The sequence below is a fragment of the Schistocerca nitens genome, chromosome 1, assembly GCF_023898315.1.
Source record: "Schistocerca nitens isolate TAMUIC-IGC-003100 chromosome 1, iqSchNite1.1, whole genome shotgun sequence".
Taxonomy (NCBI): Eukaryota; Metazoa; Arthropoda; class Insecta; order Orthoptera; family Acrididae; genus Schistocerca; species Schistocerca nitens.
This window is the reverse complement of record NC_064614.1, coordinates 271,314,010-271,335,436: the sequence shown is the minus strand read 5'-3', so window position 1 is coordinate 271,335,436 and position 21,427 is coordinate 271,314,010. Positions and strand designations below refer to the sequence as shown.

Genomic DNA, 21,427 nt, shown 5'->3' with positions numbered 1-21,427 from the left:
AATCGGTTGGAAACTTTCCTCAAGTCAGCGCGTTACAAGTGTCGCCACCAGTGCCAACCTCGTGTGAGTGCTCTGAAAATCTAATCATTTGCATATCACAGCATCTTCTTCATGTCGGTTAAATTTCGCGTCTGTAGCGCGTCATCTTCGTGGTGTAGGAATTTTAATGGCCAGTAGTGTAGATGTGTCGTAGCTGCGAGAGATATGTTTGTGCTCGTGCAGGCTTACATGGCGATGATGCGCAACTACTGCGGCGCCGACTTCGACGACACGGGCCAGGTTGGGGCGTCTGCGGCGACCACCGAGGGGGAGCTGAGGTGGCGCCGCGACACGGACCACGGCGGGGACTTCGGCGAGTGGGGCGGCAGCTTCCAGGGGGGCGACTCGGCCGGCAGCGACGAGCGGCTGACGGAGGAGGGCGGCGGCTGGTGGGGCGACCTGGGGGCGGCGCAGGAGGCGGGCTGGGGCGACCTGGCCGACGAGGACGCCTACTCGTGGCAGAGCGAGCAGCCGCAGCCCGGCTTCCAGCAGCTGGAGCCGCTGCGGCCCGCGCCCACGCCGCGCCACGGCCACGGCCAGCGCCAGCACGAGGACCACGGCGACTTCTCGCAGACCACGGCGCGCATCCCCGACACGCGCATACACGCCCTCTGCGGAAACCTCTCGCGCAGGTACGTTACCATTTTGCCTACAAAGGAACCTCCCCATCGCACCCCCCTCAGATTTAGCTGCAAGTTGGCACAGTGGATAGGCCTTGAAAAACTGAACACAGATCAATCGAGAAAACAGGAAGAAGTTGTGTGGAACTATGAAAAAAATAAACAAAATATACAAACCGAGTAGTCCATGCGCATCATAGGCAACATCAAGGACACTGTAATCTCAGCTGCGCCGTGGTCCCGTGGTTAGCGTGAGCAACTGCTGAACGAGAGGTCCTTCGTTCAAGTATTCCCTCGAGTCAGAAGTTTACTTTCTTTATTTTCGCAAAGTTATGATCTGTCCGTTCGTTCATTGACGTCTCTGTTCACTGTAATAAGTTTAGTGTCTCTGTTTTGCGACCGCACCGCAAAACCGTGCGATTAGTAGACGAAAGGACGTGCCTCTCCAATGGGAACCGAAAACATTTGATCGCAAGGTCCTAGGTCAACCGATTCCTCCACAGGAAAACGCGTGTGATATATTCTATACGACACTGGTGACGGCGTGTGCGTCACATGACAGGAATATGTTGTCGACCCACCTAACTTGTACACTTGGCGAATGGGTAAAAAGATTCTTCTACCTTGCCCGATTTAGGTTTTCTTGTGGATGTGATAATCACTCCCAAAAAAGTGATGAAAACATAAGAGTTTGTCACATAAACTGCAACAAATGAATGCAACAGTTTCACAGTAACACAGTTTTCCCTGTGCTCTGTCAAAACATTTGTTTTTAACTTTTTCAAGTTTTTCCGTGTGGAGACCGTCAAATCCTGCATATGTCCAAGCAAATCTGAACATGTCCTGGAATTTTGGAGAGCGAAGTTGATTATGTGTGAGTGCCTGAACTTTGATAATTGTCTGAAAATAAAAAATTAAAATTTTCACTCGAGGGAAGAATTGAACCCAGGACCTTCCGTTCCGTTTCGCAGCTACTCACGCTAACCACATTTTTTTTCCTCGTTTTGTTCGCTTTTGTTCGTTGCATCTGCTCGGGGCGGACGTCGTAAGACATCCATTGAAGTTCGTTGTTGATCGATTAACTCAGTTTTTTTTATTACAGAGGGCACATAACCCTCTGACCGAACACGCTGAGCTACCGTGCCGGCAGGACCACGGCGCTCCTGAGCTCACACAGTCCTGAATGTTATGTATCTTGCACATGGAGTACTCAGTTTCTATATTTTGCTTATTTTTTTCACAGTTCCACACAACTTCTTCCTGTTTTGACCTGTGTTCTGTTTTTCAAGGCCTATCCACTGTGCCAACTTATAACTAAATCTGAGGGGGGTGCGATGGGGAGGTTCCCTTGTTAGCACTTGCACCGGCCCATCGCCTGGTTTGACTTACTTGACTTATATATACTAAGATGGTATCTTGTTCTTTCGGACATGTCCGAAAGAACAGATACCATCGGTTACCATGCAGCTCGTTAGAATGAAATTACAATGAAATGAACACCCTTAGCTGCTTACAGGCGTTCACATACGTCAACGGGGACAGATGAAAATGTGTGCCCCGACAGGGACTCGAACCCGGGATCTCCTGCTTACATGGCAGACGCTCTTCCATCTCAGCCACCGAGATCTCCTGCTTACATGGCAGACGCTCTATCCATCTGAGCCACCGAGATCCCGGGTTCGAGTCCCTGACGAGGCATACATTTTCATCTGCCCCGTTGACGTATGTGAACGCCTGTAAGCAGCTAAGGATGTTCATTTCATAGTAATTTCGTTCTAACGAGCTGCATGGTCACCGATGGTATCGGTTCTTTCGGACATGTCCGAAAGAACAAGATACCATCTTAGTATATATATATATATAGTTAAGGCACACCGGCCACTTGACTATCTTCTTCTTCTGTGCGAATGCACAAACAGTGCCCGAACTTTTACGGGAATCGGCAACGCACCGCGAGTAATTAGTATAATAGGCGGGGGCACTACGAATGTTGTGCGGGACAATACGTTGAGAATGTGAGTTTCGCGGGAGGCGTGCCAGAGATAAATCCCTGCAGTCGCCATATCCTCTGTGCCCTCGGTGGATGGATAGAGCGTCTGCCGTGTAAGCTGGAGATCCCGGGTTCGAGTCCCGGTCGGGTCACACATTTTCATCTGTCCCCTTGACGTATATCAACGCCTGTAAGCAGCTAAGGGCGTTCATTTCATTGTAATTACTTCACTTAGTTCCTTTGGCCCCTATGAGGGCATTCGGCATCCAGGAAAACTCGCCATCCGTCTCTGTCTTTGGCCATTTACCTCAATTCTGCCCAGGTCTTGCCAACTCTTTTTGCTTCCCCTCCCACCGTCCACTTCCGTGTACCCCTAGGCCTTAATCTCTTCCTTGTTCCCTGGGGATTCCATTCCAATGTTTTTTTCTCGATGGCTCCATCTGGTTTTCTCAAGGTATGCCCCAACCAACCCCACTTTCTCTCTCGTATCTTGTCATCTGTAGGTATCTGGTTTATTATTCGCCACAGCTCCTCATTACATATTTTTTCTGGCCACCAGATATTCATGATGCGTCGATGACATCTACTTATAAAACTTTGAACATAGCTGCTAAGGTTCAGTGACCGTGTCAGAATTATATTAGAACAAATAAGCCCTCGGTCACAAATATTAAGTCAAAATTGACCAGGTTTCGACGCTACTATGAGCGTCGTCTTCAGAATTAAACTAACTGTTCTAAAACATATTAGGTATATAAGACATTAATAAAATTAAAGTTTGTACTGACTGGAAAGAGATGCAATACTTACAAGACAGATTTTAAAAAATCTAAGCCACTCAAATACGAGCAGCCCTTAGCGGCTCGCCATCTTATTTACTACTATTCATGACGTCACCTTTCCGTCTTAGATTTTTTAAAATGTGACTTGTAAGTACTGCATCTCTTTCCAGTCAGTACAAACTTTAATTTTATTAATGTATTCTTGTTGTTGTTGTGGTCTTCAGTCCTGAGCCTGGTATGATGCAGCTCTCCATGCTACTCTATCCTGTGCAAGCTTCTTCATCTCCCAGTACCTACTGCAACCTACATCCTTCTGAATCTGCTTAGTGTATTCATCTCTTGGTCTCCCTCTACGATTTTTACCGTCCACGCTGCCCTCCAATGCTAAATTTGTGACCCCTTGATGCCTCAAAACATGTCCTACCAACCGGTCCCTTCTTTTTGTCAAGTTGTGCCACAAACTCCTCTTCTCCCCAATTCTATTCAATACCTCCTCGTTAGTTATGTGATCTACCCATCTAATCTTCAGCATTCTTCTGTAGCACCACATTTCGAAAGCTTCTATTCTCTTCTTGTCCAAACTATTTATCGTCCATGTTTCACTTCCATACATAGCTACACTCCATACAAATACTTTCAGAAACGACTTCCTGACACTTAAATCCTCCTTTACTACTTTAAGTGTCTCATTTCCTAATCTAATTCCTTCAGCATCAGACGATTTAATTTGACTACATTCCATTAGCCTCGTTTTGCTTTTGTTGATGTTCATCTTATACCCTCCTTTCAAGATACTGTCCATTCCGTTCAACTGCTCTTCCAAGTCCTTTGCTGTCTCTGACATAATTACAATCCCATCGGCGAACCTCAAAGTTTTTATTTCTTCTTCATTGATTTTTAATACCTACTCCGAATTTTTCTTTTCTTTCCTTTACTGCTTGCTCAATATACAGATTGAATAACATCGGGGAGAGGCTACAATCCTGTCTCACTCCCTTCCCAACCACTGCTTCCCTTTCATGCCCCTCAACTCTTATAACTGCCATCTAGTTTCTGTACAAATTGTAAATAGCCTTTCGCTCCTTGTATTTTACCCCTGCCAGTTAACATTGTCAAAAGCTTTCTCTAAGTGTACAAATGCTAGAAACGTAGGTTTGCCTTTCCACAGTCTTTCTTCTAAGATAAGTCGTAGGGTCAGTATTGCCTCACGTGTTCCAACATTTCTACGTAATCCAAACTGATCTTCCCCGAGGTCGGCTTCCATCAGTTTTTCCATTCGTCTGTAAAGAATTCGCGTTAGTATTTTGCAGCTGTGACTTATTAAACTGATAGTTCGGTAATTTTCACATCTGTCAACACATGCTTTCTTTGGGATTGGAATTATTATATTCTTCTTGAAGTCTGAGGGTATTTCGCCTGTCTCATACATCTTTCTCACCAGATGGTAGAGTTTTGTCAGGACTGGCTCTCGCAAGGCTGTCAGTAGTTCTAATGGAATGTTGTCTACTCCGGGGGCCTTGTTTCGACACAGGTCTTTCAGTGCTCTGTCAAACTCTTCACGCAATATCGTATCTCCCATTTCATCTTCATCTACATCCTCTTCCATTTCCATAATATTGTCCCCAAGTACATCGCCCTTGTATAGACCCTCTATACACTCCCTCCACCTTTCTGCTTTCCCTTCTTTGCTTAGAACTGGGTTTCCATCTGAGCTCTTGATATTCATACAAGTCGTTCTCTTTTCTCCAAAGGTGTCTTTAATTTTCCTGCAGGCAGTATCTATCTTAATCCTAGTGAGATAAGCCTTTACATCCTTACATTTGTCCTCTAGCCATCCCTGCTTAGCCATTTTGCACTTCCTGTCGATCTCATTTTTGAGACATTTGTATTCCTTTTTGCCTGCTTCATTTAATGCATTTTTATATTTTCTCCTTTCATCAATTAAATTCAATATTTCTTTTGTTACCCAAGGGTTTCTACTAGCCCTCGTTTTTTTTTACCTATTTGATCCTCTGCTGCCTTCACTATTTTATCCCTCAAAGTTACCCATTCTTCTTCTAATGTATTTCTTTCCCCCATTCCTGTCAGTTGTTCCCTTATGCCCTCCCTGAAACTCTGTACAACCTCTGGTTCTTTCAGTTTATCCAGGTCCCATCTCCTTAAATTCCCACCTTTTTGCAATTTCTTCAGTTTTAATCTACAGTTTATAACCAACAGATTGTGGTCAGAGTCCACATCTGCCCCTGGAAATGTCTTACAATTTAAAACCTGGTTCCTAAATCTCTGTCTTACCATTATGTAATCTATCTGATACCTTTCAGTATCTCCAGGATTCTTTCATGTATACAACCTTCTTTTATGATTCTTGAACCAAGGGTTAGCTATGATTAAGCTATGCTCTGTGCAAAATTCTACCAGACGGCTTCCTCTTTTAACTTCTTCCCCCCAATCCATATTCATCTACTATGTTTCCTTCTCTCCCTTTTCCTACTCTTGAATTCCAGTCACCCATGACTATTAAATTTTCGTCTCCCTTCACTACCTGAATAATTTCTTTTATCTCATCATACATTTCATCAATTTCTTCGTCATCTGCAGAGCTAGTTGGCATATAAACTTGTACTACTGTAGTAGGCGTGGACTTCGTCTCTATCTTGGCCACAATAATGCGTTCACTATGCTGTTTGTAGTAGCTTACCAGCACTCCTAATTTTTGTATTCATTATTAAACCTACTCCTGCATTACCTCTATTTGATTTTGTATTTATAATCCTGTATTCACCTGACCAGAAGTCTTGTTTCTCCTGCCACCGAACTTCACTAATTCCCACTATATCTAACTTTAACCTATCCATTTCCCTTTTTAAACTTTCTAACCTACCTTCCTGATTAAGGGATCTGACATTCCACGCTCCGATCCGTAGAACGCCAGTTTTCTTTCTCCTGATAACGACGTCCTCTTGAATAGTCCCCGCCCGGAGATCCGAATGGGGGACTATTTTACATCCGGAATATTTTACCCAAGAGGACGCCATCATCATTTAATCATACAGTAAAGCTGCATGCCCTTGGGAAAAATTACGGTTGTAGTTTCCCCTTACTTTCAGCCGTTCGCAGTACCAGCACAGCAAGGCCGTTTTGGTTAATGTTACAAGGCCAGATCAGTCAATCATCCAGACTGTTGCCCCTGCAACTACTGAAAAGGCTGCTGCCCCTCTTCAGGAACCACACGTTTGTCTGGCCTCTCAACAGATACCCCTCCGTTGTGGTTGCACCTACGGTACGGCTATCTGTATCGCTGAGGCACGCAAGCCTCCCCACCAACGGCAAGGTCCATGGTTCATTAATGTATTATATACCTAATATGTTTTAGAACAGTTAGTTTAATTCTGAAGACGACGCTCATAGTAGCATCGAAACCTGGTCAATTTTGACTTAATATTTGTGACCGAGGGCTTATTAGTTCTAATATACATCTATTTATGAAGCTCAGTAACTGGGATGTTATCGTTGTATCCATTTTCAGCTTTCACTGGCGTACAGAAGGACAACCTTCACATTGTATTAACAATACGGATTTTAGTTTTGTACGTGATATTTCTATTTTTCCATATTGGATACAACTGTATAAACGCATCATTTGCCTTTTTAATGCGGTTTTTCACGTCACCTCCAGCTCCACCAACTTCCGTCACTATATTACCCAGATACAGGAATGTTCCCTGAGTTTACTCTCATTTCCTCTGTTTTGCCTGTATTTATCTTGACGCCAGCAGTCTCTGCTTCTTCTTTCAGCCAGTTTAATTTATCTTCCGCATCAGTCTGCAAAATCCAAATCCTCCAGGCGTTCATGGAATCCCCTCTGAACTTCTCGTCTCCTGCCTGCTGTGACTCTTCTCATAACTGAGTCTAGAACAATTAGAAAAAGTGTTGGTGATAAAATGCAACCCTGCCGGACCTCAGTTGTTACTTTTATGGGCTCTGTAATATTTCCCTTGTGGAGTACGCAACATTTATAGCCATCGTTTAGATCTTTTATGATGTTTAAGATCTTCTGTGGTATGCCATACTTCCGAAACTCCTGCCAGAGCACTTTATTTTTCACGGAATCGAAGGCCTTTTGAAAATCAATGAATGCCAGGTACATGGTTGCTTGGAAATCTTTGCTTTGCTCTAAAATGATTCTAAGAGTATTAATAACATCAACACAACTGCGTTGTGCCCTAAAACCGGCCTGTTCTTTACGCAGTGGCTTTTGAAGAGACTCTTTAATTCTGATTAAAAAAATTCTGGTGAGGAGCTTACTGGGCACTGACAACAATGTAATACCACGCTAGTTGTTACAGTCTGACAAATTTCCCTTTTTTGGGAGCTTTACCACCAAACCATTCTTCCACTCCTTTGGAGATTTCTCTTAAAGCCAAAGATGCTTCAGCAAGGGATGGAGCATTTTAACAGTACTTTCAATGTCGGCTTTTAAGAGCTCCGGTGCTATGTTGTCTAGGCCTGGTTTGCTGTATGGTAATTGCCTGGCATCACACTGGCAGTTCTTGCTACATCAGCAAGTAGTCCTGATGTAACTGTGTCCTGTTGGCTCTGATCTGGCCCATTCTCAGGGCCTCCAGCATTAGCTGCGGCAGTGTCGTTATTTTACTCAGTAGCACCAAAAAATAGTAGTGGCAGAACACCAGGCACACCTCATTTACTGACGGAGAGGAACCATCCAAGAAAATGGTTCAAATGGCTCTGAGCACTATGGGAATTAACTGCTGTGGTCATCAGTCCCCTAGAACTTAGAACTACTTAAACCTAACTAACCTAAGGACATCACACACATCCATGCCCCAGGCAGGATTCGAACCTGCGACCGCTGCGGCCGCGCGGTTCCAGACTGTAGCGCCTAGAACCGCTCGGCCACATCGGCCGGCAGGAACCATCCAGAGTGACTGAAAAAAACAGCGTGAAACCAACGGAAAGAATCACTCGTGAGTTCCGAAGTGCTATCAGCAGTTCAGTTAGCACAATGATTGCTCGTGGAGAGTTAGAAGGGAGGGAGTACACGAGCAGCTCATCATATTCTGCCTACTTATGTAGTCAGTGAAAGGGGGTGTAAACAGCGAAGACATCGAACTGTGGAAACGAATGATTTGGGTGCATAACGCTATACCCTATGAAAAGTAGATGGGATGGCTTGAGCTTGGCGAATGTCCGGAGAGCTTTACGGCCATGTGACAGGAATCGATGCCTAGGCAAAGCAGGTGTGACCAACCCTGTGTAAATACCCCTCAATTCTAGACAGGTCCTTGCAGTCTGGCAGCCGCAAGGTTTGGTAAGAGGTCCATACTGGTCTATGACTCAAATCTACTTGCTGCAACCAGGAGACTTGGCCTTCACTAACTGCAGGACTACGGCTGGCTCTGATGTTGTGGCCTTCCAGCCTACGGGCCACCTCTAAGCCTACTCCGAATCGCTGCTACCCTTCTAGCCTTGAGGGCAGTTATTCGAGACTGGGGTGGTGCAGCCTGTGTGGGCATAAGATCGCTGTCTACCTCCGTCTGCAAGTGCAAGCATTATTGCTGAATGCCGTCTTTCTCTAAGTGATCCGCGGTGGGATTCCGCTTCCTCCGGGGCGTCCCCCTGCAAAGTTGCGTCCAAACGGTGTACGTGCAGCCACACACATCTCACGTCAGCGTTCCTACTGAGTCGCGCTGGACGACGTTGCTTCTGCAGAACGTCGTTACGTCTGATGCTGTTTCTTTACTAACAAAATGTAAGTTTAACCAACGATGTTTTTTGTTGATATGACGGAAGGTTACCAGGGTTCCATCTACTGCCCCACTGCTACCTTGCCCAGGGTGGTGAATTGATATTGATTCTCCCTGACACGTACTATTCAGATCCACCACAACTGTTATGGCCATCCACACCCGGCTGTTACATTGGTCTTTGTTTAACTGTTTTTTTTTCCTCCACTTTCATACTTCTTAATCACATGGTCAACTGTCGTATTGGCTGCTGCAGAAGGGTTGATACATCCCTGAAGGATTTGTCACTCTGGTGGCAGCCAGTGAACAGTCGATGTTTGAAGTCACTGAGCACTTCTGACCAACACATTCTGCTGGTACAACTTCACTGCTGACAACACAATACTCCGTCACCTCCCCCATCCCCCATTCCTTTTATACTGGCAGGTAAGCCGTCGTGATATATCAGTTCTAACAGGGGAATTTCGTTAGTTGTAACGCGATTGCTAGAACTGGAAATCCCATCCCAAATAGTTCCAACTGGGACTCCCGCTGCCCCACTATCAGACTGTCCGTTATTTTCCTGAATAGAAAATGGTTCAAATGGCTCTGAGCACTATGGGACTTAACATATGAGGTCATCAGTCCCCTAGAACTTAGAACTACTAAAACCTAACTAACCTAAGGACATCATACACATCCATGCCCGAGGCAGGATTAGAACCTGCGACGTAGCGGTCGCGCGGTTCCAGACTGAAGCGCCTAGAACCGCTCGGACACAACGGCCGGCTCCTGAATAGATCCTGCCTCTATAACGTATTAATACTCGAACAGCTCGCTCTATCTAGAGAGTGAAAAATAAAAATGAAACTGTAAATATCTGATTCACGATCAGCAGTTACACGGGTACACGAATCTACAGGATGCGGGGCCGGCCGCGGTGGTCTCGCGGTTCTAGGCGCGCAGTCCGGAACCGTGCGACTGCTACGGTCGCAGGTTCGAATCCTGCCTCGGGCATGGATGTGTGTGATGTCCTTCGGTTAGTTAGGTTTAAGTAGTTCTAAGTCCTAGGGGACTTATGACCACAGCAGTTGAGTCCCATAGTGCTCAGAGCCATTTGAACCATTCTACAGGATGCGGCAATAAAAGTGGCCTGGAGAACAGAGATCCAGGGTACAAAGAAACACAACTGAGAGAAGCACGGTACTTACATGGCTATAGCACATGTCGAAAGTGACAACCATTCATCTCTTGGCGCTTTTGGGTCCTGGTCCGCAAGTTTCTGTAGGCGGATCGAAGCTGGACTGCTGGAATTGCTGAAGTCTCATACTAAATGTTCTTCTGCAATTCTTGCTGCGATACACCTTAGACCTGATGGACCCACACACAAAGTGACCGTACACTGACAGATCAGGTGGCCTGGGTTACCAGCTGGGGCCGCGACCAGACTGACCTCTCCTAACAACTCCGTCAGTCGTGAAGATTGTGTAAATGTGCTACAAGGTTCGGCCGGCTGTATGGGCAGTTGCTTCATCCGGTTGGAAGTAATTATAGGTCTTCTCTTCCTCCGTTAATGCTGTCACAAATGGTAACCACTCGTCCAGGCCACTTTTATTTGCCCCACCCTATACAATGGGACGGATCTGAAACAGACCACTCTCTCCTTGGAGTAGGAAAAAAACGCCAGCAACCAAGTTGCTTGGGTACTTGTACATAGTACATGTCGAGAAAGATGTTAATTTAATTATCTTATACAATAAACGAATTCTTACAATAGGCGATGGTAATGCTAGTCGTCTAGTATTGGGATTATGACTGTGCATTCTGCGACCTGCGGAAACCAAATGATCGAGATCTGCGCTATACCAAAGAAGAACATTCATTACTTACACATCTGTGCGCTGTTACACAACGGACGCGCCCACCACACTCATAACACACGCAAATCCTGTGCGTGAACTAGGAGAGATCCAGGCTCGCCACTGGGCTCCCATCCTGGAAAAGACGATGCTGAGTCATTTGTTATAATTTGTTTTAATTGTCTTGGTCGCAATAAAATGTAATTATAATTACCGGTTTCAGTTCTTGGATCTATGAAAATTGAAGAAATTGACTTTCAGTTAACGTGAAAATCTCATACACATTTTTCTGAAACCATTAAAATATAAAAAATATCAAAAAACCTACCACGCTTACGTTAGAATGAGTTAATAAACAATCCATATCGCTGAGTACCTCAGTTGGCGATGTCAGCTTTTACAAATTCTGAGTCATTGAAAACTGGTGTTACATCTGCCTCAGCCGACATAAAGTACGTTTTTGCAACTACCTTCATTTAAGCATTATTTCTTTTTTACTGCTCTGTTATACACACTAGAACTGGCGGCAAATCTCCGATCATCCACTGTGCATTTTACCTGGCTGCATTGCTTACTAAGAGCAATCTGACCCCAAAATCTTTGGCGTGCATGTCTGCGTCCAGCTGATACCGTCAACGTCTGACCATCGTTCAAACTATTTTTAAGAGCAATGACAAACTCTGACATCAAAATTTGTTGTTTACATAGTTTTTGTTTCGTGTAATAACGGTATTTACACACTCTTACACCATTAACAATCACTTAAAATGCGCTACCACTTCATATTTTAGTATGGACCTACTGTCCCAGAAATAAGGTAAAAACTGTCTCATGACTGTGAAGTAAATGCGGGGACTGATATGTCTCCTACACATCTTTCCAATAGGGAGCCCCTTCACCTGTCCTCAGTTCACTAGTATTTGGCTAAAAGGAAAGTATAGACCATACGACCAAAGAACATCCCTGACACTTAAAGTGCGCTTTGCCCAATGTCTTTGCACATTTGCTGCTATCAGTCATGCAACACGATTTTATATACAGGGTGTCCCATTTATCTTGACCACCCTAAATAACTATTTGTCCAGATACAAATTACAATATGTTTCAAGCAAATGTTCTTTAGCCGTCAGAGGGACATCATTCAGCATGATTGCCTTCGTTGTAGCTTTGTTTTTTCCAAAGGTATGAACAGTGGTATAACTTTTTTAACTGTATTTTTTATTCGGTAATTCATATCCTCTCCTAAAGATCTATTCAGAAATTTATCGCAGTGTACCATTCACTGAAACACAACGTTATTAACTACATAACACAACATTGACTTTGAGCCCGGGATCCTAAACTCATCCACTTCCTGTAATTCTCAGAAAACAAATGAAAACCAAGTAAAAATAACACAAAATTGACTTCGAGTCTCCTGTACCGGCCTTCCGCTGTGGCGGAGCGGTTCTAGGCGCTTCAGTCCAGAACCACGCTGCTGTTACGGTCGCAGGTTCGACTCCTGCCTCGGTCGTGGATGTGTGTGATGTCCTTAGGTTAGTTAGGTTTAAGTATTTCTAAGTCTAGGGGACTGATGACCTCAGATGTTAAGTCCCATAGTGCTTAGAGCCATTTGAACCATCTCCTGTAACATTCCCCAGGAGTAGAACACTCAAAGTTGCTCAAAATGGTGACCCTGGACACCGATGCACTGATGCACTCGTTGAATGAAAGAATTATTTATTGCTTCCACTGTTGCTTGCTGAAGAGAATTAGAAGCAAGCACGATACGTTCCTGCAAGTCCTCTGGAGTTGTTGGAATATCGCGATAGACAACGTCTTTAATGCATCCCCAAAGAAAAAAGTCCAGAGGATTTAAATTAGGAGACCTAGCAGGCCAAGTAACTCTTCCTCCTCGACCAATCCATCTGGTAGGATACCTTCGGTTCAGAACGCGACGTGCATGCAAGGCATTATGTGCTGGACATCCATCGTGTTGATACCACATAAGCATTCTGGTTCATAGCGGAATTTCATCCAGAAGAGGAGGAAGAATTCGTCTGAGGAAGTTGGCATACGCTGTGCCGTTTAGAATACCATTGATGAAATAAGGACCAATAATTGTAGTACCAAGCATCCCACACCATATGTTAACTCTCCATTGATGCTTCTGTTGCACCTGTCTAAGCCATCGTGGGTTGTCGCTGAACCAATAATGCATCTTCCTAGTATTTACCTGTCCTTTGTTTGAGAAGTAACAGTCATCGGTAAATAGAACATTGGAGAAGAATTTCGGGTTGGCCAGGACTTGCTGCTGTGTCCACTGACAGAACTGTACACGATTCTGGAAATCATTCCCATGCAATTCTTGATGTAGGTGTAGATGGTAAGGATGGAACCGGTGACGTGTAAGAATACAATGTACACTGGTTTTAGGAATGACACTCTCGGGTTCAAGCTGTCGTGTGCTCACATGTGGATTCATAGCAACGGAAGCGAGAACAGTAACTTCGGCAGCTTCGTCTGTGCGAGTGATACGACGATTGTGTTGTCCTGGGTTGAAACTTCCCGTTTCCTGAAGCGTCGCAAGAAGGCGAGAAAAAATCCGTCGGGAAGGTGGGTTCTTGTCAGGATATCGCTCTCTGTACAGTTCCGCTGCCTGCGTAGCATTTCGCCTGCCTTCGGCAAAAACAATAAAAGAAACGATCGATGCAGTTTGTAGGAAGGACAGCCTTTACTGTATGCCTACTCTACACAACAGAATTTAAAAGGACTAAACTACTGTTCTAAATGTACGCGTACATAAGAAAACAGTATTGCAATTACTGTTCTGCTAACTTACGTTCCCCATAGATGAGCAGCATTTCTACCCTCTCTTCGTTGGTGTACATGCTACTCACACAACTCTTCAACCGACGATGGTTGACGGAATGACGGGTGTGCATTCTACTTATGTTTACATTTGTTCTCTGTTAACGTCAGCACTTGGATGTGTTCCATTACCCCGAGTACCTGCACTAAGCGCTGGGAGCGTCAACGTTAATGTTGTGTTATATAATTAATAACGTTGTTTTTCAGTGAATGATGCACTGTGATACATTTTTGAATAGGTCTTTAGGAGAGGAAGTGTACTACCGAATAAAAAATACATGGTGGCATTTAAAAAAGTCATACCGCTGTTCATATCTTTGTAAAAACAAAGCTATAACGAAGGCAATCATGCTGATTGATGTCCCCCTGATGGCTAAAGAACATTTGCTTGAAACATTTTTTAATTTGCGTCTGGACAAACAGTTATTGAGGGTGATCAAGATAAATGGGACACCCTGTAAAAATCTGTGGTGACAACTCTTTGTTTCTGCTGTTCTGTAGATGCCATCTACGACTGACGGCAGCCTTTCGCACTTTGTAGTTGAAAGGTAGCATTATTTCTGTCAGCCGTCAAGGGTCTTTTCTCGCCGTAAGAAGTGTAGCTCTACAATGCACTCTACTCGTATCTCAAATAACATGGCGTATGCAGAATAAATCTTTCATTCTGCCGTGAGTTGTGTCCTTTCGCGTAAGTTAAAACTATCTGCTGGACAGCAACTTAAAACCCATAACCTCACTTACTGCGTCCTCCAGATTCCTAGAGTACTGCCGGTAAAGGAGAAATTCTTGGTTTCGAATACCAGTTTGAAATTTTTGGTTTGGGCCGTGTCAAGACAGGGAATGAAAAAACAAGTCAGTTACATCTTAAATATTTTTTTAACAGTGTACACCAAGAATAAGACCATTAACTAGGTCATAATTCGAATATCTTCGTCTTTTCGTTAATTTTCCCTTTGCTATTATATTTAGGGGCCTAGTGCCGTTTGTCATGTTTACGCTACACAGCATAAATTTTCTGCGTTCAGCGGTCTCCGCGAAACACTTGACCGTATTAGGCCGTTTCCGGACACTAGGGAGAAGTTTGGGACATCTTCCATTTCGGGAACTTCAGCGCTACATCAGGTTGCGGTAGCGTCCAGTGGGAACTGTCATTACTTTTAACATTTTGATTGTACTGCGATATGGAGTGCGTTGACTGAGACCACCTGGAACTTCCGCAGACCTTAATTGCAGTAATAACAAAAACAGAGTTAAGTGCGGTACTGTAGCCACTTGTTTGTACAAAGGTGCCCCAGATTTTCAGACAGGTTAATCAGTTACAACAGTCATTGGATAAACTGTAATTTTTATTGTTATTCTGCAGGATCCAGCTTTTGTGAGTCTCTCAAGTCTTAGTCTGCTGATTGTGTTTCTGCAGAAACTAGAATCATCATATTTATCTGTCCAACATCAGTGATTGCCCTTTTTAGAAATGGCTATTCCTTTTCAAGTGAACGGCCTACTATGGTGTTCATTATCGCAGTATCTTTGGCCTTATGGTATTTCAAACGTAGATCATCATTCTTTAGTACTCCAGTATCCCAGTTCTTTCCACGTTGATTCTTTCGGACGATTCTCTTAAACTTCGGCTTACGCTTTATGATTCCTAAATGGTGATCTAACTGTACATTTGCTCATGGGTATGTCTTGCAATCCCAGTATGATTTCGGAATCTCCATATAACCTTGATTTATCTAGAATTAGAATTTCACTCTGCAACGGAGTTTGCGCTGGTATGAAACTTCATAGCAGATTAAAACGGTGTGCCGGACCGAGACTCGAACTCGGGACCTTTGCCTTTCGTGGGCAAGTGCTCTACCATCTGAGCTACCCAAGCACGACTCACGCCCCGTCCTCGCAGCTTTAATTCCGCAGTACCTCGTCTCCTACCTCCTAAACTCTCCTGCGAAACTTACAGAACTAGCACTCCTGGAAGAAAGGATATTGCGGAGACTTGGCTTTGCCTTGATATAATCCAGCTGGTATCTTCGCGTGTCTCCGGGCGCTTCCAGCTACACCGTCTCCTCTTGTGATTTTTGAATAATGTATGTGCTATTACCATATGAAACTTACTGCAAAAGTCGATTAGCCTTTCTCCTCCCTCATTCCTACTACTAAATCCATATTCTCTGATAACCTTGTCTTCTACTCCTACTACTGCGTTTCAATTAGCCATTACTATTAGATTGTCATCTCCCATTTCGTCTTGAATTATGCATTCATTATCCTCATATGCTTTCTCTGCCTCTTAATGTCTTGCTTGTGACATCGGTATGTATTCTTAAACTACTGTTGTCGGTGCTGGTTTCTTGTCAATTCTGCTGAGAATAATCCCGTAATTGAACTGCCCTACCTTCCTAGTATAACGAATCCTCCTCCTGTTGTACCGTTATCTGCTGCGACAGGTAATAGCCTATATTCGCCTGATCACAAATCCCTATCTTTTTTCCGTTTCACTTCATATCTAGATTGTGCATTTGCATTTCCCTTTTCAGATTTTCTAGCTTCCCTGCCACTTTCAAATCCAAGCTGAAACTCACAGAACGTTATTTTTTATTGGATATCCAATGCTTCTCACGTCGTCATCTTGATTTTGTACTAACAATGTTTCAAAGCTGCCGAATTTGAACACAAGAAATGTTTACAGGGAGGAGAAGGTTGCCACAAAATACTGTGTAGTGATAATAATAGGCATATTTCTCAGCTTCACTGCGTTGAGGCAATATATTTCTTTTAATACCTCCTCTTATTTGTATGTCCCCCCCCCCCCCAATGAACCATGGACCTTGCCATTGGTGGGAAGGCTTGCGTGCCTCAGCGATACAGATAGCCGTACCGTAGGTGCAACCACAACGGAGGGGTATCTGTTGAGAGGCCAGACAAACGCGTGGTTCCTGAAGAGGGGCAGCAGCCTTTTCAGTAGTTGCAGGGGCAACAGTCTGGATGATTGACTGATCTGGCCTTGTAACACTAACCGAAACGGCCTTGCTGTGCTGGGACTGCGAACGGTTGAAAGCAAGGGGAAACTACAGCCGTAATTTTTTCCAAGGGCATGCAGCTTTACTGTATGGTTAAATGATGATGGCGTCCTCTTGGGTAAAATATTCCGGAGGTAAAATAGTCCCCCATTCTGATCTCCGAGCGGGGACTACTCAAGAGGACGTCGTTATCAGGAGAAAGAAAGAAAACTGGTGTTCTACGGATCAGAATATGGAATGTTAGATCCCTTAATCGGGCAGGTAGGTTAGAAAATTTAAAAAGGCAAATGGATAGGTTAAAGTTAGATATAGTGGAAATTAGTGAAGTTCGGTGGCAGGAGGAACAAGACTTTTGGTCAGGCGAATTAAGGGTTATAAATACAAAGTCAAATAGGGGTAATGCAGGAGTAGGTTTAATAATGAATAAAAAAATAGGAATGCGGGTAAGCTACTACAAACAGCATAGTGAACGCATTATTGTGGCAAAGATAGACACGAAGCCCACGCCTACTACAGTAGCACAAGTTTATATGCCAACTAGCTCTGCAGATGACGAAGAAATTGAAGAAATGTGTGATGAAATAAAAGAAATTACTCAGATAGTGAAGGGAGACGAAAATATAATAGTCATGGGGGACTGGAATTCGGTAGTAGGAAAAGGGAGAGAAGGAAACATAGTAGATGAACATGGATTGGGGGGAAGAAATGAGACAGGAAGCCGTCTGGTAGAATTTTGCACAGAGCATAACTTAATCATAGCTAACACTTGGTTCAAGAATCGTAAAAGAAGGTTGTATACATGGAAGAAGCCTGGAGATACTGAAAGGTATCAGATAGATTATATAATGGTAAGACAGAGATTTAGGAACCAGGTTTTAAATTGTAAGACATTTCCAGGGGCAGATGTGGACTCTGACCACAATCTATTGGTTATGAACTGTAGATTAAAACTGAAGAAACTGCAAAAAGGTGGGAATTTAAGGAGATGGGACCTGGATAAACTGACTAAACCAGAGGTTGTACAGAGTTTCAGGGAGAGCGTAAGGGAACAAATGGCAGGAATGGGGGAAAGAAATACAGTAGAAGAAGAATGGGTAGCTTTGACGGATGAAGTAGTGAAGGCAGCAGACGATCAAGTAGGTAAAAAGACGAGGGCTAGTAGAAATCCTTGGGTAACAGAAGAAATATTGAATTTAATTGATGAAAGGAGAAAATATAAAAATGCAGTAAATGAAGCAGGCAAAAAGGAATACAAACGTCTCAAAAATGAGATCGACAGGAAGTGCAAAATGGCTAAGCAGGGATGGCTAGAGGATAAATGTAAAGATGTAGAGGCTTATCTCACTAGGGGTACGATAGATACTGCCTACAGGAAAATTAAAGTGACCTTTAGAGAAAAGAGAACCACTTGTATGAATATCAAGAGCTCAGATGGAAACCCAGTTATAAGCAAAGAAGGGAAAGCAGAAAGGTGGAAGGAGTATATAGAGGGTCTACACAAGGGCGATGTTCTTGAGGACAATATTATGGAAATGGAAGAGGATGTAGATGAAGATGAAATGGGAGATATGATACTGCGTGAAGAGTTTGACAGAGCACTGAAAGACCTGAGTCGAAACAAGGCCCCGGGAGTAGACAACATTCCATTAGAACTACTGACGGCCTTGGGAGAGCCAGTCCTGACAAAACTCTACCATCTGGTGAGCAAGATGTATGAGACAGGCGAAATATCCTCAGACTTCAAGAAGAATATAATAATTCCAATCCCAAAGAAAGCAGGTGTTGACAGATGTGAAAATTACCGAACTATCAGTTTAATAACTAACGCGAATTCTTTACCGACGAATGGAAAAACTAGTAGAAGCCGACCTCGGGGAAGATCAGTTTGGATTCCGTAGAAATATTGGAACACGTGAGGCAATACTGACCCTAGGGCTTATCTTAGAAGCTAGATTAAGGAAAGGCACCCCTACGTTTCTAGCATTTGTAGACTTAGAGAAAGCTTTTGATAATGTTGACTGGAATACTCTCTTTCAAATTCTGAAGGTGGAAGGGGTAAAATACAGGGAGCGAAAGCTATTTACAGTTCGCATAGAAACCAAATGGCAGTTATAAGAGTTGAGGGACATGAAAGGGTAGCAGTGGTTGGGAAGGGAGTGAGACAGGGTTGTAGCCTCTCCCCGATGTTATTCAATCTGTATATTGACCAACCAGTGAAGGAAACAAAAGAAAAATTCGGAGTAGGTATTAAAATCCATGGAGAAGAAATAAAAACTTTGAGGTTCGCCGATGACATTGTAATTCTGTCAGAGACAGCAAAGGACTTGGAAGAGCAGTTGAACGAAATGGATAGTGTCTTGAAGGGAGGATATAAGATGAACATCAACAAAAGCAAAACGACGATAATGGAATGTAGTCGAATTAAGTCGGGTGATGTTGAGGGTATTAGATTAGGAAATGAGACACTTGAAGTAGTAAAGGAGTTTTGCTATTTGAGGAGCAAAATAACTGATGATGTTCGAAGTAGAGAGGATATAAAAAGTAGACTGGCAATGGGAAGGAAAGCGTTTCTGAAGAAGAGAAATTTGTTAACATCGATTATAGATTTAAGTGTCAGGAAGTCATTTCTGAAAGTATTTGTATGGAGTGTAGCTATGTATGGAAGTGAAACATGGACGATAAATAGTTTGGACAAGAAGAGAATAGAAGTTTTCAAATAGTGGTGCTACAGAAGAATGCAGAAGATTAGATGGGTAGACCACAGAACTAATGAGGAGGTGTTGAATAGGATTGGGGAGAAGAGACGTTTGTGGCACAACTTGACTAGAAGAAGGGATCGGTTGGTAGGACATGTTCTGAGGCATCAAGGGATCATCAATTTAGTATTGGAGGGCAGCGCGGAGGGTAAAAATCGTAGAGGGAGACCAAGAGATGAATACACCAAGCAAATTCAGAAGGATGTAGGTTGCAGTAGGTACTGGGAGATGAAGAAGCTTGCGCAGGATAGAGTAGCATGGAGAGCTGCATCAAACCAGTCTCAGGACTGAAGACCACAACAACAACACATTTGTATGTTTTATATAGCAGAACTGATGACCGGTTTCTCCAGAAAAGTCTCATAATATGAGAAATAAAGTTATTTTGGCCATTAAGTCAAGCGTTCTAGCATTTAATGCCAGTATGGCTACAGATTTCGTTAGAGGCTTTTTGTCTAAAGTGGTAAATCATCACTTTAATTCTCACGTGGTTTCAGTATACTGTAAACTCTGATTTATCCGTGTGTTTATTGTTTTTATTTCATTTTCAGTTCCGTATATAAACTGCGCAGCTGAAATGATGGATTCTAGCTCGTCACTCTGCTCAAATTCTCTCACCCAAAAGTAGAATGAAATGGACAATGGATGAAGAAAAGGAAAAACATACACTATCACTGTCTGTCACACGTTTCGGTGTTTGTGTATTATTTTTGTTCTTGGTACTACAAAACGGGGTTTCTTTACAACTGTTTAACAATACATGCATTCAGTATTATTCTTTATTATTACTGATATTTCTTTCCTAAAAAATAATGCCAAGCATAAATATGGATTAAAAATAACCTCTGGAAAGACTGCTCAAGAGAATGAAGTCAGATAGGTCATTGCACATGTATTCAGCCAGCTGCCAAGCTGTATTGAATGCCTTCAGAGTTTCGTGGCGGACTTTAAGTCCAAAAGGAGAATTATCTATTAGAGAAAATAAAAGAACTTTCTGTTGGAAACTGCTGGCCGGAGTGGCCGAGCGGTTCTAGGCGCTATAGTCTGGAGCCGCGTGTCCGCTACGGTCGCAGGTTCGAATCCTGCCTCGGGCATGGATGTGTGTGATGTCCTTAGGTTAGTTAGGTTTAAGTAAGTTCTAGGGGACTGATGACCTCAGAAGTTAAGTCCCATAGTGCTCCGTGCCATTTGTTGGAAACTCTGTCTACTCCACTGAACAATATCTTCAGAGAAGCCCTTAAAATTAATGCGTTAGGCTACAGTATAATCGCTATTAAAGACTGTTAACCGATCATTTTCCGTGTATTAGAATTTACATCCCTGTTCTCTTTCCATATCCCAGAGACATCCCTCTTCTAAATCCACGGAACACGACTAATGTAATAGAATGTAATTTTTCACATTCTAGTATAGTTATTTCTCTTGAATGCCGAGGACGAGATGTTCTGTAATATTTAAAGAATACTGTGCGGTTTTCATTTACAAGTATAACTAGCCTGCTATTAAGACATTAATTCATTTCAAAGACATATATACTCATAAATAGAGAAAACTATATTCAAAGAAAATTAAATGTCTCCAAAAACATGACCAGTAATGGTGGCTCAAAATGTAATAAATTTGGCTCTCACAAAATCATTGATTGATGCAAAACGCCAAATTAATTAGTCAAATTCAAATGTGTGTGAATTCCTAAGGACCAAATTGCTGAGGTCATAGGTCCCTAGATTCACACACTACTTAAACTAACTTATGCTAAGAACAACACAC

At 43.2% G+C, this 21,427-nt stretch overlaps 1 protein-coding gene across 1 annotated transcript in view; it reads left to right on the top strand.

Moving 5' to 3' along the window:
- LOC126242682 (thyrotropin receptor-like) overlaps positions 1-21,427 on the top strand; it is a 706,981-nt gene that overhangs the window by 474,520 nt on the left and 211,034 nt on the right. The window contains exons 10-11 of the mRNA XM_049948112.1: positions 223-549; positions 580-671. Of these exons, the coding sequence (XP_049804069.1) occupies positions 223-549; positions 580-671 (419 nt within the window). The remainder of the gene's footprint in view (positions 1-222; positions 550-579; positions 672-21,427) is intronic.